The following is a 24,992-nucleotide window of genomic DNA, read 5'->3' as shown; positions in this document are numbered from 1 at the left end:
GGGATCACTTTCCTTCATCCAGACTGCTACGTTTATCTTATGCGTGACCTCCTGGGCTCTCTGCATACAGTGCAGTCTATGTTTACGCTCATTTCGCGCTGTGAAAGATTGCAGACTACATACAAAGAATCACAAAATAATCCTTTTCTGCCCAAATACAGCATTTCTTTAATATATGAACCCTGCGAAGCACAGCTTCTTGGCTAGTTCCAGCCCTCCCCCCCCCAAGGGCGGGGTTCAGGAGGCAGGGTCAAAGAACTTCATGGCGTTGAAAGCCCCCAAAACCTTAAAGGTACTAGACTACATGTATGTCCCATTTGAAGGCCCCAAAAATGAAAAGGTTAAATTCCAACGGCGTTTGAAATTTAATACTAATTTAGAACTTCCCTCAAAACAAAAGGGCTTGAAATGTCTTTTTGTGGGAAAATAATGACTGTTAGTTGTCGAATCGAATTACATACGTTTTGTACTACGCAAAGATTCAATAATTTTAATTTTGGCCATTACAAGAAGTGGGTTATTGATGTAGACAAATTCTCATGTACATGTACCCTTTACAGCTCATGTTATATAGTATTACCAAAGAAAAAAAAGAAGTAAGTCAGTCACTCAATAGTGTCTGACAGTGAAGTCTAGAAAGTAAACGGGTTTCCTTGCATAATTTGAATACTAGGACATATGTGACATATTCATAATTCCTTCAAAGTTCTACAGAATTTGATGTTGGCTGCAAAAGGGATACATTACATTTAAACTGTTACATATTTAGTGAAATTGAAACTCTCCAAGGATCTTTATTCCTTTATTCCTTTCATAATACAGATATTCCTGAATATTGTTTTCAGGTATTGTCACTCGTGTCATATCACCATTTTCCAGAGGACTACTTTTCTGTCGAGTGAGAAGGACATCTTACATCATGGATGGATTCTGCCTTCTCTATCTGCTTTTGATCCTCTTGATGAGATCTGGTGACGTTGAAACCAATCCAGGTCCTAACACTGCAGTAAGGTATGCATATGCACCAGTAGCACCTTCAGGAGTTAACAATGAAGTTGAGTCTAGCTGGGCCCCGTTTCATAAACCTTGTTATCAATAACAAGTTACAATAACTAGCAGTTATAAGCCACTGAAATTGTGGCATTTGATTGGTTGAGAGCAATTTTTCATAGAAATTTAGCATTTGTGATTGATAACAAGCTTTAGGAAACAGGGATCTAGTTACACGATTGCATCGCAAAAAACAACAATGTGAAAGCGATTTGAAAGGTTGATCATGTAGCACTTAAAGGGAGTCACGCATCAGTTTCCATGTGCAGAAGGCCATAATTCGCTGACACCAGACTTGGCGGGAAAACCATTAATGGGAGTACAAATCTGCGCACAGCGAACCCGTTGGCCAGTCGAGAATTACCTCCTTATCTCTCTGAGAGTCTAGCTTCGGATCCCGCTTCGGATCAGGTGAGGGAAAAGCAAAGCATTACATAAGGTCGAATGGTCATAAAACTCAATTAAGGCTAACCCTGGTGATTGACAACACCTGTTATTGGGTAAACACCCAAACGGTGTTGAATTCCCTATGAGAGCTAACTACTGAGTGTCTTTAAAGGTAATACAAAGTTTTGGGAAATTTTGAAAATTGGGTGGATAGTGAATCTTTACAATTTTGATATATTTGGATGCCCGTGTGGATGTATTATAAGCACTAAAAAAATTAGCCCCTAAAATACTTCTGTTTTCGAGAAAAATTGAATATAAAAATTTACCGGTGCTCCCGGTAAATTTTGATGAATTTTAAATATCGCCTATGGCCGTGCAATGGTAGCTGCGACCATGAAAATCTCAGAATATGTAGTTGTGATAAATAATTTCCAAACGGGAATAGCTAATCGGTCGATTTTAGTCAAGAAACATTGTTTCATAGCTTAATTAATATTTGACCTTGAGAGGGAGCTATACAACATAAAGAGTTTATTATTTATAATTTCATAACTTTAGACTCGATTTCAACCGCGACAACGATCAATGAATATTGTAGGAACGCATATGCTTCCAATATGTTAATTTGAAACAAATTCATGACCCCATACCAAAACTTTGTAATACATTTAAGTGAGGTTTTGGAGTTGTCAAAATGATAAGCATAATAGACAAATACTGTGGAGCAGTATGCATCAATCTAGTTTGAATTCAGGCATTTCAGCCATGGAACCTCGCATGCATAATATTTACACATTCATTTTACAGTACTGTCAGTGACAAGGAATTCCTGAGGCTGGCCAAGGATATTCTTCCATCAGACTACGAGGCTGTAGGGATATCTCTAGGTTTCTCCTATCCTGAGGTAGAGAACATCCTGCTTCAGAAGTCGAAAAACCATACCAATGCACTTTTGTGCCTATTCATGAAATGGAAAGTCATGCAGCGACCTCCACACTCAAATGAACGGCAGCTTTTGGCAGATGCACTTCGAGAGATTGACCTGGGAGGCCTATCAGACAGATTACTCAATGAATCTCTTATTCCAAACATCACAGGTAAACAGATACTAAATCTTCCTACAACAGAAGATATTGAAAACCATGCATAAAAGTGAAGTCAATTTTTACCATATAGAAAGCGAGTGCTCTGTGTTCTATACATTTTCCACAATTTACAGAAGTGTCAAATTTTATCTGGCCCCATGTATGTTTTTATAATTTACTAATTTAACTTTGTTAATCCTAAATATTTTCTTGACACCAATATAGTACAAGTACTTTAAGTGACAGCAAAATTTACATTTCAGCTTTTTTTATGTGCACATGTTCTACAAACAAATTATATTCTTTTTGCGTCATTTCATTATAACTGTAATTATGCATCCCCCTAAGGAAGGTGGTGCAGGAGAAAATATGTTTTAGGGTCGTATGTCCTGCTATTTTGCTATTGCGATATCTCAAGAACCACTTAATTGAGGTATGAACTTAAAACTTGTTGATACAAAATGTAGTATGTATCACCAAAGAAAGATAATCTTGATTAGATTTGGGTGTAAGTGGGTTATAGAGGTAAATCGTTGAAATTACAGGTTTTAGCCTCATGATATGTCAAGAACCACTTGAGCTATGAACTTCAAACTTGGTGTTAGCATGCATCACCAAAGTGACATGAAGTGATTTGATTTTGGGATAAGTTGGTCAAAGGCCAAGGGCCATGAGGGTCAAATCAAATTAGTTTTAGGGTTTTAGCCCCATTTGAGCCATGAATTTCGAATTTGATGTTGGTATGAATCCCCATTTAGAGACAAACTGATTATATCTCAAGGTAAGAAGGTCAAAATGAAACATTTATCACCATAACAATAACTACTTTGAGCTACATGTATTTTAGCTGAAATTTGTATTTTAAAAATACATATGGTATTCAATTAAATTCATTTCAATTCAACATGGTTTATTTCAAATAAGACTTTCATCGCGGCGTTAAAGATGAAGTTGAGTTCTGGTCATGCGATTGCATTGTGAAAGAAACGGTGTGGAACCGACCAGAAAAGGTTGATCATCTAGCATATTAGAATTTGTGTGTATTGCAAGGTTCTGGAATCATCAAAATCATAAGAAATGTGGCCAAGTCTTGGTAAAGTTACAAACACTTGCACAGAAAGATGTATATGGGACTACACGAACACGTGGCGTAAAAAGCCGGCCCCCCGATTTTTACGATGTTACATGCATATTTAGAATATGAAGGCTTTTGAAGAGCCATGCTTTTCAGGGAACATGTCTTAACTGATGTTCTTCCACACTTGTAAAATAAGAATGAGTAATGCTCCAAAATTATTTTTCACCTCTTCCCAGAACTCAACCTTCTCTTTAAGCCGAATTACAAAAGTTTACAAACAAAATTAATAACACATAATGTAATATATAACATACATGTAGCTTCACCATTAGGAGACAATTCATCAGATGTTGGATTGTCAGATCAAAGGTTGTAAAGATCACTCAACATGTATTTATATGCATACATACTGTATATAGTCTTTTAATTCTCATTGTGATATTTAAAGATTGATCCATGCCCTGATCTTAATTGAATTTAGGCAGAGACATACTAGAGATGCAGTCATATTTGTCTTGTTTTTTCTTCAAAATAAGATGTGTAAATGTAAGGGAAACTCTGCATTGCTGAAATGTCCAAGGAAAATTATTTCATTGATATTCATCTACAAGTACAAACACCTGTATACAAAAATTACTCAGATTTTAAATGCCCTTAAAATTGAATGAAGTCATATGAATTCAGACAAACATGTAGGACTGTCTCAGGCCTTTACAATCCTTAAAGTGTAATCATGTGAATATGGATTATCTTTGTATTTTTAGGAGGGCCATCAAGACTGACAGAATCACAGACCAAACCTCCTTCAGCTGAATCTCAGACCAAACCACTTTCTCCTGAACTGGTTGAGCGGTGTGCAGATGAAATTAAGTCCAAGTACAGGTCAACTGTCTGTAAGATCAGAGCTGATCCTCTCAATCCAGCTTCCATTGTGCAGTTTAAAGACATGTATACTAATCTCTTCTTACAAAAAGAGCATGGGACAGAGAAGCAAATGCTAGATTACAATGATATCCTTAATCTCAAAGTCAATGGAGAGTTCCCCAAGCGGATCATGGTTCAGGGAGAGGCGGGGGCTGGAAAAACAACATTTTGTGCTAAGATTGCCTGGGACTGGATTGAAGGAGAGTATTTCAAACAATTTGTGTGGGTCTTGATTGTTCCTCTCCGTGAATTTAAGAAACACACTATTGGCGAGATTGCAAAGTCTTATCTGGCCAAAAACAATCCAGCAACGGTTTCTCAGATGACTGAGTATATCCAGTCAAATCCTGACAAGGTATTCATCGCATTCGATGGGCTAGATGAAGCCAGTGGTCTAATCATGAAGACAAAATCTTGCGAATCACAACCAAGTGTCACCTCCTCAGAGGCATGCGGAAGCTCATCTGAGACTGGTGATATTGGACTTGTAGATATTCTTTGTTCAGATCGAATTGTCTCTTGCCCAGTCTTGGTGACTACTCGCCCATGGAGAGCAGTGAAGATTAGATCGGATGGTGATCTAATGAAGCTCTACACATTCATTCATGTTGAGGGTTTCAACAAAGAGAATTTGTCAGTTTACATTCACAAATACTTTCCAAAGAATGATGATAAAGCAAATCAGCTTATCCAATTCTTCAGTGATAATGATGTCATATCTGAAAACATGGCCCCCTATCCTATATATGTAGCCATGTTGTGTCTTATGTGGAAAAAACGTGACGAGCAAAAAATAAAGAAAATGAAATCACTGAAAACTTTTTCTCAGATATTCAAAGAAATGATTGCCTTTCTAAAAGAACATTATGCTCAGAAAGAGGTGAAGAAAGTAGGCAGCCGCTCACTTACTGACTATTTGAAAAAAATTGATGAGCTCCTTGGACCGATTGCCAAACAAGCCTTCAATGGTCTGCTAGAAAATACCTTGTCTTTCGGTGAAGATGATTTCCAAACGTGCGAAGAAATAGAATCCAAGGACACTGCCTGCCTTGTCGGGATTTTGTCTCAGGAGAACAGAATTTATGCTGACATGGATACACATGAGATGAATTCTCATGTGCAATTGCCAGTCTTCTTCCCTCACAAACTGTTTCAGGAGTACATGGCTGGAGTCCATCTTGCTTCCCTGTATGAATCAGATCGTAATGAATTTAACAGGCTGATTGGGGAAGTAGTGCTGCCAAGGAACAAGGAGTTTAGGTATCTCCTGTACTTCACTGTGTCACACAACAAAAGTATTGCAATCCATGTAATGAACTCTATGCTCCAGGGACTAAGCATGGATTTCTTAAAATGGGGTGGTGATTTATCTTTCATTGTTGATGTAGCCTTTGAGAGTCAGGACGCAGATGTAGCAGCCTTGGTGAAGGACAGGGTTTCATCAAAGAAGATCGTGCTGACTGTGGACTATAATGTGACAGCACACACTGTAGCAGGTTATGCAGACATTGGACTACATGTGGTAAGTTTGATCATAGTTTGATAAACAAAATTAGTTCCTCAATTTTTGTACAAGTTCTTACTTTTCTTTTGTTTGCAATTTTCTAACAGGATAGCTATGGAAAGGTGCATCAAAGAGACCTGAACAGTAATATTTTGGAAACTAGAACTGCTACCGTAAAACGATATGCATGCATTGATGCCCTTATTTCTAGTTATTTGAGCAGATAAATAAAGCAATTAGATGATCCTATATACGTGACACGCAACAAGACACACGTCATTACGCACTAATGGTTTTCCATATATATACTTTGGTCTATATGGCCTTGCATGCCAGCATACTAATACATGATGCCAGTGGTGGATTTAGGGGGGAGGGGCATGGGCCCCTAACCCTGGCCCCTAAAAGCTCAAAAGTAAGAACACCTTTTTTTGAGAAAAAAAAAGGAGACAGGGACCCCCACCCCTGTAAAAAAAAAAAAAAGATGGTAACCACTATTTTACTTCTTTTTTTTGCTCAAAGGGAGGGAGGGGGGGGGGTGGTGTTGAGTAAAACCAAACAATTAGTGCTCAATACTCCCCTCCCCCACCCCCAGCTTATTCGCCGGCTAATTCGCCACTAAATACTTTCTCACAAAGTGGGCCTCCGGCTGATCTGCTCCTGCGTGACGCATATAGTGTGATACATTGTAACGCAGGATACAAAATGGAATCTAAAACATTCTGCTTGAAAGATTTTCAAAATTCAGCTATGAGATGCCCTAAGTTTGGTCACCCAGAATATACTTGCAAAATTTCAAGATAAATAAAAATCAGTCTGTCAATTGCATAACAATCTTGTTTACAGTTGGGCAGAAACCCTTCATAATTTGAATAGTGACCTGCTTTCGGTAAATTTTGATAAATTTCAAATAACGCCTACGGTCGTACAATGGTAGCTGCGACCATGAAAATCTCAGAATATGTAGTCGTGATATATAATTTCCAAACGGGAATAGCTAATTGGTCGATTTTAGTCAAGAAACATTGTTTCATAGCTAAATTGATATCTTGACCTTGGGAGGGAGCTATACAACATAAAAGAGTTTATTGTTTATAATTTCATAACTTTAGACTCGATTTCAACCAGGACAACGATCAATGAATATTGTAGGAACGCATATGCTTCCAATATGTTAATTTGAACCAAATTCATGACCCCATACCAAAACTTTGTAATACCTTTAGTAGAAGCCAATCTTTCATGGAAAACTGATGTGTTGTCATGACCTGATAATCAATATTTAACAACTCTGTGTGAGTATAATCACCAAAATTTCAAACAATCACTTGTGCATGCCCTGTCCCCCGAGGGACCGCATGCGTGTTCCCAAAATTTCCGGCTCGTAACAAAGAAAAATATCTACCCATATTGACTTTACACACCGTACTTATGCTGAAAGGGGGGGGGGGGGTGGTAACACACATATATGCGTACCCTAAATAACACTGAATGGGGGGAGGGGGGGGGGGCTGGGGCGCATTCGTCTGGGCAGTGTTGGCATGCCATTATTTTTTTTAGATTTATAGCTCCGCTTAGGAAATTACTGATTTATTCCCCAAAATACTGATTCTGAGCCTTTTGATTACGGTACTGATTTTCTGTTCTGGAGGTTGGCAGCTCTGAACATGGCGCGAGGACGTTCAAGCAGTAGAGATTTCTGAAAGTGGAGAGTTCAGTGCACACATTGGGATGGTAAAGAATATGGATACAAAATTTGAAAGGGATCTAATTAGGAATAACAAGCACTGCATGCAAAACAAATGTGATTCGGGAACAAGAAGAATAAGAAAATGAATTCAGAATGCGCAAATGTACAAGGCATTGGCGAGGACGTCAATACAACCTATGTACTGGCACGTGCATGTACAATATGCACAGTGCATCTACATGTACCTTGTATGAGATAGAATTGGGGAAAGGAGACTTCACCAATAGTTTGCACATTTTATTCCCTTCACAAAACTATCTCTTGCCGCTAATTGAAATCCAAATTTATGGTTTATAAATGTTTAACAATGTACAAAGGAATCTATCTGATATCCTTGGCCTTGTCTAAAATTGGTGCTGTTTATATGAATCATTGCAGCACAGTTTGAATTTGATACCAGTTGCAACTAGGGCAATTGCACATCTTAACATATGTGATAGGCAAAGTAGCTCTATAACTTGAAATTGATTGGAGGACTATGATTAGGCCTAAACAAAATATGTTAATTGTATTGCCCTTTAGGTGCCAAAACATGGGTCGGTTGGTCGGAAATCTTGTTTTTTAAAATACTTTTTTACTTTTGTTTTACTTCCTTTTTGGGCTGATATTTCTCAGTTTTGAATGCTTTAGCAGACTGTAGATTTCAAGATTTTTGAGTCGGTCGCAAACATCTTTTTTCTGTTAGGATTTTATATTGTAGATCAGTTCATTTTACTCTCCCTTGGTGAGACTGAGTATATGATTAAATTTGTTCAGGGGGTATCAACATTTTACTTCTTTTCTTCTTGCAAGCCTAACTTTTTGCTCCTTATCCACCCGTGTAATTTAGTGACCATATTCAGTGACCATGTTTAATCATTTATGTTCACATGAACATATGTGCGGTTGTCCAAAAGAAGTCATAGATAGTGTTAACCAGTATTTGCCATGCTACACCCCCTTTAAGGTATGAGTCACCAGATGGTGTGAAAATGCAAGAAAAACAAATGGAAGTAATCTCTTTTGCAGCCTGTTCCTAGACCTATACTCCTTTTTATATTTTTTCAAGGATTCTCTGTTGAGTAATTTGTAAACTCTGATGGTTATTTCTACTGTTTGGTATGAAATGTTGTAGCAATAGTTCTTCAGCCTGTAATGTCATAATCTCCTCTTTTCCCTCTTATTCTCTTTAGTTCTAGCAATACATCTAGGGAAACCTCTCATTTACATGTAGCTGTCATCCAAACACGCCAAAAAAAAGCCAAACCGGAGCCTGACCGCGATGTTTCATTGATGTTACCAAGGCAACTACGCTTTACTGGCAAAAATGCCAAGCCCGAAACATTCCAAATCGAAGTGTGATATTTTGGCGTGTTTTGGCATGTTTGTCAAGTATAAACGCTTGCAGTTGTAACATCGCGATAAATACAAAGAATAATAATAATAATATTTAATTTTTATATAGCGCTTAATACAAAGAGAAGGTGATAGAAGGAAGAAACAAAGAATAACATAAGGAAAGACAGAGAGAGAAAGTGATATAATGATAACAAACAAAGAATAACATAAGAGAAGGTGATAAAAGGAAGAAACAAAGAATAACATTAGGAATAACATAAGGAAAGACAGAAAGAGAAATTTGATAAAAGGAAGAAACAAAGAATAACATAAGAAAAGACAGAAAGAGAAAGTGATAGAAGGAAGAAACAAAGAATAACATAAGGAAAGAGAAAGTTATACAATGATAAAAACAAAGAATAACATAAGAGAAGGTGATAGAAAAAACAAAGAATTACATAAAAGAAGGTAACAGAAGGAAGAAACAAAGAATAACATATGGAAAGACAAAAAGAACTAGACATGTAATACTTGTTTGGAACAAGTATAGTTGGACTGTTCCAACTAAACTTTGAGACAAAATATAGCAAAAATAAGCGAGATACTGCTTAAAAAAACAATGTCATGTAGATTCATGATGTGAGCAAAATTCACCTTCCATAGGCATAACACGCAAATTAAGAAGTTTCTGACATGTGGCCTTTTATCGATATTTTGTACTATGATGACGTCATAATATGCAAATTCCTATTTTGAGTTCGAAGGCCAATAAAATGAAGTCACGATACACTTAATGGCCAAATGAGACATAAAATCATATTTCCGACTCATATTCTATCCAAATATGGAAGAAAAAATGGGGTCCCGGTGCATCCCAAAGAGCTTTAATGGATTTTGTATTGGCATGTTTTTGCCCACATATGCTATGTATTACAAGAGCTCGCAGAAATGGCCGTTCATCTTGTTATTAATGGTCATAAAGAGAAAAATATGGTATCAAATTGTTTGAAAAAATATGGGAAATATCATGAAAGAAAAAAGATGGCGATTTTATGTTGTGTAATGGTCTACGTGCCAAAACGTGGCGCATGTGCATGAATTTTTTGTTAAATTGCTTAATTTTGCGCGTGCATTGATGTGCCGACGTACGCGTACGCACCCTTTTATTGACCTAAAATTGCCCGCCATGTTAATGACCTTGATCACGATAAATTTGAGTGAGAAATGATTTTCCGTTATGGAAATATGATCATGAGTTAATTTTCAGAAAATTTCTCAAAATGGCGCCTAGATGACATTATCAGTCGAGGTCAAGGTTGAAAACCTTGCTGCGCTTTGTCCATATGCCTATACATATGTGTGCTAAATTTCATTGCATTTGATTGAGCCATTTTTTAGTTATCTTGGTCACAAAAAAGTGGGTCGAAATAAGAAAAATAAACTAGATTTGTAATACTTGTTTGGAACAAGTATAGGTGGGCTGGTCCTACTAAAATTTGAGACAAAATAAAGGGCACATTTGAGATAGTTTATTGTCTCAGCTACAACATACTCGAAGTTCAGCGTAAACGAAGCTAAAACGACGTACATATTGCTCGCGAAAGACGGAAATGTAGAATCAAGTTTTGAGAAAAAGTTGTGTCCCATAGAGAAAACACGCAAAATGTGAAAAATTTACATGCCTTCTAGGATCGTAGTAACTGCATTTGTAGGGAATTGTCTCAGCTAGAACATATCAAAATTTGAAAGAAAATCAATCATTTTTTATAGAGATAAAATTAATTTTCCAAAAATATGCTGGCGTCATAATATGCAAATTGAAATTATGAGTTCGGAGGCCATTATGAAGACGTCATTAGTTAATTGAGAGTCAAATGACACATGAAATCATATCTCTGATTCATACTCTATCAAAATATGAACAAAAAATTGGGGTCACCTTGCATCCTAAAGAGCTACAATGAATTTTGCATACCGGTAGGCATGTTTTTGCCCATTTATGCTATGTATTACAAGAGCTCGCGCGCACGGAAATTTATGTTTAACGGTCGATCATTCCGTTATTAATAGTCATAAAGAGACAAACGTGGTATCAATTTGTTTGTAAAAATATGTGGAATATTATGAAGATAAAAAAAATGGCGATTCTATATTGTGTAATAGTTGTACGCGCGAATAATTTATAAAATGCTTAGAATGGCCTAAAACGTATGCAAAATTATTTTGAGACGTTTGTAGCATTTTCAAATTTTGCACGCGCAATGCAGTTTTTGACCTGAAATTGAATGGACAGATATTGACCTTAAACATGATAAATATGAATGAGAAATAAATTTTGGTTATGAAGATATGATCATGAGTTGATTTTCCGAAAAATTTACAAAATGGCGCCTAGATGACGTCATCAGTGAAGGTCAATGTTGAAAACGTTATTGTGTTTTGTACATATGCCTATACATATGTGTGCCAAATTTCAAGGCATTTGATCGAGCCATTTTCAAGTTATCTTGTCCACAAAACAGTGGTTAGAAATAAGTAAAATAAATAAATAAATAAATAAAGGCAATTCTAACGAAATTATAAGGTGGTCTGTATGATATACAGCCCACCTGATAATAAAGGCAATTCTAACAAAAATATAAGTTGGTCTATATTATATACAGCCCACCTGGAAAATGATAAAGAATAGATAATGGAAAGATAGAAGAGAAGGTGAAAGATGGAAAAACAAGGAATAACAATGGTAGGGAAAAGATGATAGAACGAAAGAAATAAAAATTCACTGGACTACAGCAGCCACAGCATAAAGCAGCTGATCGAAGGAGGTTTATGCATCGGAGTGCCGCGCATGCGCATTGCCAACTGAAACAAGCCAAAATATCACAGAGCATTTCAGTCAGTAATGTTTCAGCACATGTGTAAACGGGTGCGCGAAACATTGTGGTTTTTTAAAATGAGGTATTTAACAGTATAAATGCGCCTCCTCTCTATATTCTTTATCCCATCAGTAATCGCCGCTTTGTCTTTCTATCCAGGTTAAACTCCATATTGAGAGAGATTGTGGACCTACTATGTCACTTGATGTGGCAGAGATGATATGCTCTTTGCCATCCTTGAAGATTGTTTATCTTGAAAAGGCATTCCATCATTGTTTTTTTGGAACACTTGCAAGGAAAGGAAAAGAATCAAAGGTGAGCAGTTCATCCACAATTGTGATGTACATGTATGTGTGAGTGTTTAATTAAATTTAATTCCATTACGATATCTTCCCTTTCTAATCTACATTTTACTTTTCTTTAATTCCTTTAAATGTCTCCTATATGATGATTTTCATAAAAATATTTCATTAAGTATTTAAACAGCTAATTTTGATAAAGGCTTGAATTAACAAAACTAAACCATATCAGAAATCCAGAGTTCTGAATACCTTTAATGCATTAATAGCAAATGCATATTTCTGGGTATTATCAATTTCAGTGTTATTAGGAGGACTATCAATGCGAACCGGTTGGAAGCCCTATGAAGCATACATAAAGTATTATTTTTAAACTCAATAGAAACTTTTGTGTGTTCTTTTTATTAATAGACAAATTTGAATTTGAAAATAAAACCTATTCAATTTGGTGTGAATGTTATTATGAGTATAACAATGTACTAAATAGAAATTCTGTTAAAAGTAAGGAGATGAGAAAATATTTAATTAAATATATGCATGTATAGATAAACTGCTTAACTATATTCACAAATAATGCAGGTCCGGACTCTCGAGCTTGGACCTCTCCAGTGTCGCTCACCAGCCTCATCACATCACCTTGCAGAAGCAATGTGTTCCATGCCAAACCTGACTGACCTGACACTGTCTGAAATTAATCCAAATGAGGAGTTCTTCTCTACATTGAAAGCGAAAGCATCATCCATACAGGTATGTGTGTCCTAATGTAAATTTCATGGAGAAGTTCATTGATAGAAAGAAAGAGCAGAATCGGTTGGAAGCCCTATGAAGCATACATATAGTATTATTTTTAAACTCAATAGAAACTTTTGTGTGTTCTTTTTGTTAATAGACAAAATTGAATTTGAAAATAAAACCTATTCAATTTTGTTGTGAATGTTATTATGAGTATAACAATGTAATAAATATAAATTCTGTTAAAAGTAAGGAGATGAGAAAATATTTAATTAAATATATGCATGTATAGATAAACTGCTTAACTATATTCACAAATAATGCAGGTCCGGACTCTCAAGCTTGAACTTCTCCAGTGTCGCTCACCAGCCTCATCACATGACCTAACAGAATTACTGTGTTCTTTGCATAAACGTTGTAACACAATATCCTTGAATATAACACGATTGTAGTACTTATAAGAAGACCATGCTGTTAAAGGGAAAGTCAACCCCCAAAATAAGTTTGTTTCGATAGAGGCAGAATAATAAGAAAATTAGGTGAGTGAAAGTTTGAGCAAATTCTGAATGAAAATAAGAAAGTTATGAATTATTGAAGTTGTGATCAATCAAATACAAATTGGCAACTCTGTGACTTATCATACGAGCTCTCCTTCATTTGCTTTGTGCATAATATTCCATAAAATCATGTTTTCTTTGTTATTGATGACGGAATATATATTTGTTCCTTGCAGGGGGAGTATAGAAACATATTTTCAATTATTATATTTAGGGTGCATGTATGGTTGAAATTTTTCTTGAGGGAAAATGAAAATTTTAGATTTTCTTAATACTGAGCAAATGGAAGTTGAGCTCGCATGATACGTCATAGAGTTGCCAATTTGTGTTTGATTGATCACAACTTCAAAAATCCTAACTTCCTTATTTTTAATCGGAATTTGCTCAAACTTTCACTGACTTGTTTCTCTCATTTTTCTACTCCTATTAAAACTAACTTAATTTCAGGGTGGACTTCCCCTTTAAAACATCCGACCAGAATTGATTTATTGTAAAGGAATGTATATCTTCCGCCTGAAAGTTGCAACTAAAAACATTTTCTTCCACATAATGTTTTATTTGGCAGTGAAATTTTTTTCTTCTCCAAATACCCTTGTTTATCCAAAACTCTCTTTACCCATGCAACTTTCAGGCCCTGACAACTTCCCATTTCAGGCTTTATATTGTACAGCACATATGGGGCTTTAATATGTTCCGACTTCTTTTCAGGCAAAGTGAGTAAAACTGACTGGCAACCCCCATCATCATATGTATTAAACATAATATATCTTTTGATCCTATCTGTTTTTCCACTCCATAAAAAATTAAAGCACATCCTTTGCAATGTAACAAAAAAAAACTATCTGGTGGATCTGGCAAATTACTAAATAAATAAACAAATTTAGGTATACCTAGTGATTTAATTACTGTAATTTTCCCAAGTAGGGTCAAGTTTCAACAATTCAATTCCTTTAAAAGTGTTTTAGCTTCTTTTATCTTAGCCTTAAAATTGATTGAATAGATATCTGATAAAAAATCAAATGGAATGTTTATACCTAAGTAATTGATAACATTATCAACCCATTCGACAGTCAAATGATTACATAACATACCTGTAAACTTTCCCAATCTCACAATTTTACTCATATTAACATTGATTTTCAAACCAGAAATATTTGAGTACACCGATAAAATATTGAAGCCATTCAAGAGATTAAGTTCCGTGGCTGCAAGATAAATAAGGGTATCATCTGCGTATTGACTTATCCTCACTTCATTGCCTTTAAATTTAATACCTTCTATCTGAGTACTCTGTCTGAACATGATACCTAAAATTTCAGCTCCGATTAAAAACAAGTAGGGAGACAGAGGACATCCTTGTCTAACCCCCCTTTGTAAAGTAAAAACTGATGACGAGTATCCATTGTTTATGACACAACTTTCAATATCGCTATACGTCATTTTAAACATGGATTTGAAAATACCTCCAAATCCAAATTTGGTTAAACATATATCTAAAAATTCCATTCTATCGAATCGAAAGCTTTCTCAAAATCAATCGAGCAAACTATACCCCTATTGAATATTTTTTACCAAAATCAATGGAGTCTATAAACAACCGAATATTTTCACCAATATATCTACCTTTAAGAAATCCAGTATGGTCCTCATGAATAATAAAAGGGAGAACCTTTTGAAGTCTGGTTGCTAAAATCTTCGCTAAAATCTTATAATCTAAAAGTGACATGGACGCCAGTTCTTCAGATGGCGGATATCTTTATTTTTTGGGGGTAACAAAGTTATTATCCCCTGTTTCATTAAAGGACACAGTTCTCCATTTTTATAGCGAATATTAAAAACTTCACAAAGCAATGTTTTTATATTTTTCCAAAATATATTATAAAAATTAACAGGTAAGCCATCAGAGCCTGTTGTTTTATCACAAGACATTGGCATAATTGCATCGTAACATTCTTTTTGTATTACAGATCCTTCACAAAGCAAAGCTAAATCATTATTGATACAAGGTATATTCAGATTTGTTAATGTGCTCTCGAGATAACATAATCAATATTATTTGAAGTACCGCTATACAAGTTTTCATGAAATTGTTTTTCTTCAGTCAATATATCAGATGGCTCCGTTATAATTACATCACCTTTTACCAACTGTTGTATATGTTTCTCATCGAAATTCCTCTTTTCTAAGTTTAGAAAATAACGTGAATTCTTTTCTCCCTATGATATCCAAGTTGCTCTTGAACGGACCATTATTCCGCGAATATATTCTTCATGTATCTTTTGTAACTCTGCCTCTTTACAAATCAAAGTTTCTTTCAACATGTCGTCATCTTGATTTTCTACCAAAACTTCTTGGAGCTTCTCAATATCTTTCAACAAAACATTTACTTCAAGTTCCCTTTCTTTTTTGTGAAGAGGACAATGAAATACATTTTTCTCTTTTAACTTCAGATATTCCCATAATATATTCACTTCCATATATATATTTCCTCAATAACAGAGCGTATACTTTTGTGTATCTCACTCCTATTAGGCAGTGACAATAATAAAGAAGTATTTAGCTTCCAGAATCCTGGCACCTTCTAGGGACTGATTGTTCAATTGATAAACTAATTGCAGAATGGTCACTTATGTAACCATAATGTATATCTGTATGAACAATAGAATTCTTTTGAAAGTATTTGAAATCAGAAAATAATCTATTCTACTTTGGAAAGTATTTGAATGCCAAGTGTATTGAAGTTTACATTGATTCATAAAAGGCCAGATATCTACTAAATCAAAATCCTCTTTCAAGGTTTCTATACGTGTGAAACAATTAGGATGATACTGATTGTTGTTGGGACAGCAGTCCACGTGAGGATCTTGGACAGTGGTCATATCACCTCCAAGAATATATGGTTCTTCACCAAACTGATTTGCATGCAAACCTTCAAAAAGTTCACTTCCATCTTTATTCGGACCATATATATTCGCAATAGTAAACTTCATATTTTCATAGGAAACAATTAATACCAAAATGCGACCGTCTTCATCTCTATGCACAGAATGAACTGTGATACCACAGCTTGGTTTAAACAAAATACATACTTCCCGCTGTTAGACTTTCCATGACAAAAGTAAATCTTATATCCCCATTCATTAGACCACATCTGTTGAGATTCTCTTGTACTATGGGTTTCCTGAAGAAAAAATATTTCAAATGACAAATCTCTCATCCAATTAAAAAAACATCTTCAGGTAAAACTATTGACTATATTGACAAACAATGCAGGTCCAGACTCTCAAGCTTCATCATATCCAGTGTCCCACACAAGCCTCATCACATCACCTTGCAGAAGCACTTAATTCTATGCCAAACCTGACTGACCTGACACTGCATGGAATAAGGCCAAAGGGGAAGTTCTACTCTACTTTGAAAGCAAAAGCATTATCCCTACAGGTATGTGTGTCCTAATGGAGAAGTTCATTGATAGAAAGAAAGAGCAGAATTTTCTTTTCACGCCAAATAAATTGAATTCAATTGAATTCAAAACTATGCTTGTGGAGATTCAGTTGAATTTTAAGTGTGTAGGAGATTAATATTGTCTTAATCAATAATTAATATCCAATCTTTTAAAAGTTTGGCTGATAGGAAAAAATATTTCATTAAGTATTTTAAGAGCAAATTTTGATAAAGGCTTGAATTGACAAAACTGAACCATATCAGCAAACCTCCTGACTTAGGATGCTTGTGCACATGATATCAAGAGTAAAGAATACCTTTAATACAATAATAGCAAATGCATATTTCTGGGTATTACTAATTTTCAGTGTAATTAGGATGAGAACTTTTCAATGCAAACCGTTTGGAAGCCCTATAAAGAACACATTTAGTATTATTTTAAAAATCACTCTTACTAATCATCCTCTCCAGCAAAACGTGTGTGTGTTCTTTATTTGTAATAGGCAAATTTGAATTTGAAAACAAAACGTATTCAATCAGTTTTGTCATGTATTTTATTATGAATATAACTATGTAAAAAATAGAATTTCTGTTAAAAGTAAGAAGACAAGATAAAATATTGAATTTAATATATACGTGTATAGGTAAACTGCTTGACTCTATTCACAAACAATACAGGTCCAGACTCTCACCCTTCAAAATCTCCAGTGTCCCACACCAGCCTCATCACATCACCTTGCAGAAGCAATGTGTTCCATGCCAAACCTGACTGACCTGATACTGGTTGGAATAGATCCAAATAAGGAGTTCTGCTCTACATTGAAAGCAAAGGCATCATCCATGCAGGTATTTTAGTTGTGTTGAAGATTAACATTGTTTTGATCAATAATTAATATCCAACTTTTTTCCAAGTTTGATTGATATGAAAAATATGTAATAAAGATTGTAAAGAGCCAATTTTTAATTAAGGCTTGAATTTTCCAAACTGCACCATAGCACCAAACCTCCTGACTTAGGATTCTTGTGCACATGAAATCAAGAGTTATGAATAACTTTAAAACATTAATATTTAATGTATTCCTGGTATTATTAATTTCAGTGTTAGTAGGATGAGGACTTATCAATGCAAACAGGTTGGAAGCCCTATAAAGAATACATATAAAATTTAAGAAAAATCAATTTTTACTAAATCATTCTCTCCATGGAAACTTTATTTTGTTCTTTTTCTGAATAGACAAGAATTGAATTTGAAAACAAAATCTATTCAATCAGTTTTCTTGAGAAAGTTATTGTGAATACAACTATTAAACTACCGGTAATGTAATTTGTGTGAAATGTAAGAATACAGTCAGAAATTAGTAAATACAATGTATGCATGTATATACGTTCTGCTTAACTATCTTCACAACCAATGCAGATCCAGACTCTCCGTATTTATGATGTCCAGTCTTCCACACCAGCCTCATTACGACATCTAGTAAAAGCACTGTGTTCTATGCCAAACCTGACTGACCTGACACTTGGAAATAAACTCGATAAGGTGATCTGCTCTACATTGAAAGCAAAGGCATCATCCATTCAGGTATGTGTGTCCTGATGTGAATTTTATGGAGGGTTATTTGATCGACAGAAACAGCAGTAATAGTCATATGGTGCACAGATATATATGTTTTCTTTCCCAATCAACCTTTTTTAAAGGCCACTCACTTGGTAAATTGGAATAGAAATGAAACATGAAATGAAAGCAAACTACATGTAAGCTGATTCAGTTGAAATTCAAGTGTGTATAAGATTTACATTTGTTATGCCTCCGCTATCTCATATTATCGCGTTATCTCAAGAACCAATTGATGGATTCCCGCCAAATTGGGTCATGTATTTATCCTGCAGAGCCAATGAACTGATTAGATTTTGGTGTCACACGGTCAAATGTCAAAGGTCACAGGGCTCATTATGTATGCAGAAATAGCTCGTGATCACGTTACTCAAGAACCATTGATGAATTCCTGCCAAACTTTGGTAATGTATGTATCTTGCAGAGCCAATGAACTGATTAGATTTTAGGGTCATGAGATCCAAGGTCAAAGGTCACAGGGCTCATGTATTCAAAATAGCTCCTGATCGCGTTATCTCAAGAATCCATTGATGGATTCCAGCCAAACTCGGGTCATGTATTTATCTGGCAAAGCCAATGAACTGATTAGATTTTGGGGTCACGAGGTCAAATGTCAAAGGTAACATGGCTCATTATGTATGCAAAAAAAGCTCGCTCCTGTTTTGGTTTGCAAAATTGCTCCATGGCGGAGGCATCATTTTCGACTGCGCGCGGTCGAAGGTCCATCTAGTTTAAATCAATAATCAATATCCAGCCTTTTCCAAGTTTGACTGATAGAAGAAAATATGTCATAAAGTATTTTAAGAGCCAATTTTGATAAAGGCTTGAATTTACCAAACTGGACCATAGCAACAAACCTTCTGACTTAGGGGACTTGTGCACATGAAACCCAGGGTTCTGAATCTTTTAATACATTAATAGCAAATGTATATTTATGGGTATTATTGATTTCAGTGTTATTATAGTAGTAGGAATTATTAATGCAAACAGGTTGGAAGCCCTATAAATTATACATACAGTACCAGGATAGTATTATTTTAACAATTTCTCTTACTAGTCATCCTCTCCATAGAAACTTTTGTGTGTAATTTTCAGTAATAGACAAATTTGAATTTGAAAATAAAATCTATTCAATTAGTTCTGGTGTGTATTATGAATATAACTAGGGTCTATATCAAAAATAGAATTTCTGTTAAAAGTAAGAAGACAATAAGAAAATATTCAATTAAATATATGGATGTATAGGTAGAATTCTTAACTATATTGACAAACAATGCAGGTCCGGACTCTAAAGCTTCATAATATAATTTTTGTTAAAAGTAAGAATACAATGAGAAAATATTTAATTCAATATATGGACGTATAGGTAAAACTATTAACTATATTGACAAACAATGCAGGTCCAGACTCTCAAGCTTCATTATATCCAGTGTCCCACACAAGAATCACATCACCTTGCAGAAGCAATGTGCTGTATGCCAAACCTGACTGACCTGACAATGCAGGGATGGATCTTCGATGAGGAATTCTACTCTACATTGAAAGCAAAGACATCATCCATACAGGTATGTGTGTCGTAATGTAAATGTCATGGAGGGTCAGACATTGTTCAACAAGACAACAGTAATAGTTAAATGGTGCACATGTATATATATATATATGTTTTTATATCCCTTCTATGAATATTCATGAGTTTTCTAAATACATGATTGGGCAATTGTTGGTCACGTGATAAAATATAATTTCACTATTTGAAACAAATCTCTGCCAGAGCTCCGAATATTTTCCACTATTTTTTCATGGGCAGAACTGCGCATGCTCTATGAGATTTTCAGGTAGAAAAGCATTGTGACATCACATCATGTTCAGTCAAAAATAATGCGCAATTAGCGCGTCTCATTAAATGCGCGTTAATATAATTTTGCGCAGCTTAAATTGACAAATTCAAACTGATTGTAAACTTCTACAGTTGGGGATAAATATATGAATGCAATGAGAAATTAGTACTAGTAAATAAATATATGCAGCGCCCCCAAAGTTCCTCAGTGGAAGTACTGGTAATTGCACATGCTCTTCTTCTTGTCGAAAACCCATGGCTGGATTCTAACCAAAGTTTGTAGGAATCACCTGCAGAAAAGGGAGATCTAAAGTTGTTCAAATGGGATATATGCCACCAAGGGGCTTGAGGGCAGCATCCCTCAAAGTGCCCCTATGGTAATAATTAGACAATTTGTACTGTTTCTAAAGGGGATGGAAGCTAGTTCCGTTCTTGCGAGACCCCTACTTTCATCCGCTCAGGTGAGCGTAAGGTCCGCCGACCTCTTGTTTTTAACATGATATTCATGGGAGCATGCATTAAATTGCGGGCTGCTATTTAAGAACATTATAGTAGGGACATACTAAGGTCTTAGGATGGTATTTTCAACCATGTTTTCACCTTCTGTAGGTTGCCCTTTTACACAGTAATGAATGTTTAAATTCTATAAATTTAATATCAAAGATGCTCTAGACTATAGGCTACTAAGTCGAGAAAGATCTTGGAAATAAATTATTCTCAAACACATTGCTAACAGAAAAGGAGGCAGCTTCCACCAACCCAACCCTTTTAGGGTTGGGTAAAAGTAATAATGCCCTCCTCTTCTCTGTTGTTCTCTGATCCCCTTATAGTATGAGAAAGTATAACGATTTGTCTAACAGGTAATTTGTTATTGTTTTCTTTTTACTTGATGTTGCTACCATATTCCAATTGCTACTGCTTATAGTGGATACTACTACCAGTACTACTACAGTAAAACTACCACTATTATTGATATTACATGTTGTCATTAAGTCGCAATATGTATTGGATCCATTTATTTTATAAGTATTTGTAATTCTATTGTGCATAATTTTTCTTATTCTAGCTTTTTTTATTTCTCCATACATATTAGGAGCGTACACATGGGGGGGGGGGGGGGGGGGGGGGGGGGGGTTAACCCCCCCCCCCCCCCCCCTTTGGTATTTTTATGTATGTAAACCCCCCCCCCCCATTACCCCCTAAAACCCCTCCCCCTTTGGATTTTTTTTTTTTAAATTATTAAAAAAAAAAAATTATTCCCATGGCTGACCTAAAAAGGTGACCTTGCCCCCCCCCCCCCAACGTAGCCAAATGTCAAATTTTCAAATGTTGAGACCAAAAAAAAAAAGTGTCCTCTTACCCCCCCCCCCCCCCCCCCCCCCCCCCCCCCCCCCCCCCCCGTTTATTCAGCGGCTGGCTGAGTCGTTGCAAAATTTTCAGTTCGATTTATAAATGTTAAAACCCCCCCTTGAAAAAATCCTGCGTAGCGCCTGACTGTAGCTCTTGGGTGTATATTCTCAAGAAAGTAGATTATATGCCAGAATGAAATAGATCCACTTACCTCCTTGAAACTGATACAAAGTTTACAAGCAATGTTGCTGTTATATGTAACAGGGTTGTTTTCCTCAGATCAGGAAGGGAAACTTCAGGTTCAATGGAGTTGCCCAAGATGACTTAAACTCATTTCTCAACACCCTCACATGTTTGCAAAGGTTAGTACAGTAGGCCTATATGTCAGATAACAGCATGTAGCCTGTTTTTGGGTAGTGCAATACAGAAACAATATAAAGATCCTATAATGTAATACTAAGAAATTATGTAATGATGATATAAACCCCAGCAGGGAACATGCGGTAAAGTGATATTGTGTACCTCACAAAATTTGTCTGACAAAACTAAGCATTCAGTAACAGCTTTATTGAACAAATTCCCTACTGTATGGTGCTTTCAACCTTAATTTTGTAGATTTAAAAAAAAGAAATTGTAATGTGTGTACTTATTTTTTCTCATCGTGATATTTTGTTGTTGGTGTTCTTGATATTTTTGTTACACTGTGTTCTCTTCTATTTATTTTCTTCTACTTCATTCACTGATCAAAATGGTTTTTGAGACAGGTACTTTCAGTAATACCAATAGTATACAAATATACACTGCCTTGAGAGGTTCTGGTTAAAACTGCGCAAGAGGTGACTCCAATAGTACTATTTGCTGAGGGGTGCAGCCCCGAAGCAATTGGTACTTTAGGAGTCACCGAGGCCCATAGTTTAACCAGTACCTCGAATAAAAGGCATGGTATATTTGTTTTATATCCTGCATCAAAAATTTATTTAAAAAAAATTAAAAAAAAAAAAAAATTTGGGAAGAAAAAACCAGTACCTCAAATAAAAGGCATGGTATATTTGTTTTATATCCTGCATCAAAATTTATTTTAAAAAAATTATTAAAAAAAAAAAATTTGGGAAGAAAAAAAATTTAGAACAAAAAATATGTTATCTAAAAAGATTTAAAATATTTTGTTTTCATTAAATTAAGATTTGAAAAAAAAAATTGATTCAATTCAAAATAAAAATTCACATTTTTTTTTCAACTCCCAAATAGTAAACCCAAATAGTACTCTCATATAGTACTTTAAAAAAATAGCTCAAATATTTCTGGTCATGTGACGAGCTCTCAACCAATCAAAAGTCAACAAATTTTTGATGCAGGATATAATAGTTGATATTTTATTTCTCATCTTTCATTTACAGCTTGGCCGGCCGGTTCTTGCATGGCTCAGCCGACTTAGGCAGCTCAAATGACTCAGGCAGCTCAAATGACTCAGACAACTCAGCTGACTTGGGTAGCTCAAATGACCCGGACAACTCAGCTGACTTGGGCAGCTCAAATGACCTGTATGTCTTGGCCAACTCAGGCAACTCAGAAGGTAGCAGCAGTCGGAGCAGGCCTTGCAAGAGGCAACCTCCTTGTACTGAGTCAAGAGTTCCACAGGATGATCCTGAAATTCCAGAGAAGCAATCAAAGTATGAGGTCTAGTTGCTATGGTATCGGTAGAGTGAGACAATGACCCACTGGTAACACATCATTTTTACTTTTGTATGCATGATACAGGGCTCCACACTAACATTTTTGGAAGGAAAAGAGGTTTAGATTTAATTTTCTATGCTCTGTATGCATGAGCCTGAGTTAAAGCTTTAAAATACTGGGAGTCCAGACCTAGATTTAGGCGTTCACCTGCTGGTTTCAAGCCCTGGACTGATTCCAAGAATTTGGGGTAAAAGGGGGTAATTTTCGGCAGTTTGTAAATGTTTGAATAAGGCTGTTTTCTTCTTTTTCACCTTGATGAGTGCAGCCCACTATCTGGTGTTAGTGTATACACTTCACACGAAAGAGATCATAATATTGTCACAATGTTCAAAAACATGTGAAAGGAGTATGTAGAAAGTGATGCAAAAGCATGATATGTTTCGTTAATGTGTAGGTACTCAATAAGCCCAAAACAGAGTTGCATCGAGATCCCATTGTGTACTTGTTTTATGCAGAGAGGATCTTGTTGTGTGGAAATTTTGTTGAAGAAAAAATCTGAATAGGGGGTCATTTTTTACTCGGTTATGATCATGCATTATGCCTGTGTATAGACGGTGACAACACCAGGGACTAGTAGTTATAATGATAATAATGGTGGCTTCTGACATAGACATAGTACAAACGCCCGTCATGCCATGACACTCCTGGTGCTCAAACATTATTACCCTGGTCCTAGGCGGCCAAATATGTAGCACTTTGGCATATCGGGTGCCCATTTATACCTGGGTGGAGGATGGCAAATGTGAATTAATGCTTTTCCAGGAATGTTAGTGCATTAGACACTGAGTTTATGTAGTGCACGTACCAAGTATATATTGTAGACTCTTACCATTTTGTTTAAGGTAATTTGCATTCAGTGTATGAAATACCGCTCAACTGTCACAAAGTGAGTTATGAGTTAAAGCCGGGAGGGTGGGGTGACGATCGCTCAAGGTGGTGTTCTGCCCAACATCCAAGCCGTGCTGCTCCCCAAGAAAACCGCTAAATCAAGCTAGAGTTTGCTCCCGGCAATCTTGAAATGGAATAAAGCCGCTCTCCTTTGACCCCATGCTCTAAGCCACCGAAATAGTTATGCCCTAATCTGCAACTGTTGACCAGGTGGTGATTTGAAAGAGCGCATGAAAAATCAGGATTTAGAATTCCTACATCAGAAAATGGTATCTCAGCAAATATTCGCTGTCCCTTTCAATGATTTCTCATCAATTGTTGAATGTGTAATAAGTTGAACAAGCGAACACAAACTTTTGTAATTTTTTTTCCAACTGCAAAAATACAACAAGCACGCGAAAGCCCGCATTAGCAAACTTAAAGTTATCGAAGATTGTAAATTATGGATTACATGACGGGACATTAAAACATGCGAAAATAATCAGATTATCTTAAAATATCGAGTTTTTGTCAGGATCTAATTTTTCTTTTACCAACTCTGGCACACAAATTATAGGAAGGG

The 24,992-nt window shown here is 35.8% G+C and overlaps 2 protein-coding genes across 2 annotated transcripts; both read left to right on the top strand.

Moving 5' to 3' along the window:
• Window positions 1–855: 855 nt before the first annotated feature.
• Window positions 856–12,335, top strand: LOC105438878 (protein NLRC5-like). The gene is made up of 4 exons (XM_030996942.1): window positions 856–1,011; window positions 2,248–2,537; window positions 4,368–6,049; window positions 12,134–12,335. The coding sequence occupies exons 1-4, from the start codon at window positions 920–922 to the stop codon at window positions 12,329–12,331; spliced, it is 2,262 nt and encodes a 753-aa protein (XP_030852802.1). The 5' UTR covers window positions 856–919; the 3' UTR covers window positions 12,332–12,335.
• Window positions 12,336–12,846: 511 nt separating this feature from the next.
• LOC115928519 lies at window positions 12,847–24,561 on the top strand. Its single transcript, XM_030995798.1, has 3 exons — window positions 12,847–13,020; window positions 22,073–22,170; window positions 23,206–24,561. The coding sequence occupies exons 1-3, from the start codon at window positions 12,847–12,849 to the stop codon at window positions 23,489–23,491; spliced, it is 558 nt and encodes a 185-aa protein (XP_030851658.1). The 3' UTR covers window positions 23,492–24,561.
• The last annotated feature ends 431 nt before the right edge of the window (window positions 24,562–24,992 follow it).

The sequence above is a fragment of the Strongylocentrotus purpuratus genome, unplaced genomic scaffold (assembly GCF_000002235.5).
Source record: "Strongylocentrotus purpuratus isolate Spur 01 unplaced genomic scaffold, Spur_5.0 spur5_scaffold_3, whole genome shotgun sequence".
Lineage (NCBI taxonomy): Eukaryota > Metazoa > Echinodermata > Echinoidea > Camarodonta > Strongylocentrotidae > Strongylocentrotus > Strongylocentrotus purpuratus.
Note: the sequence above shows the minus strand (reverse complement) of the source record. Positions and strands in the feature narration are given on the sequence as shown.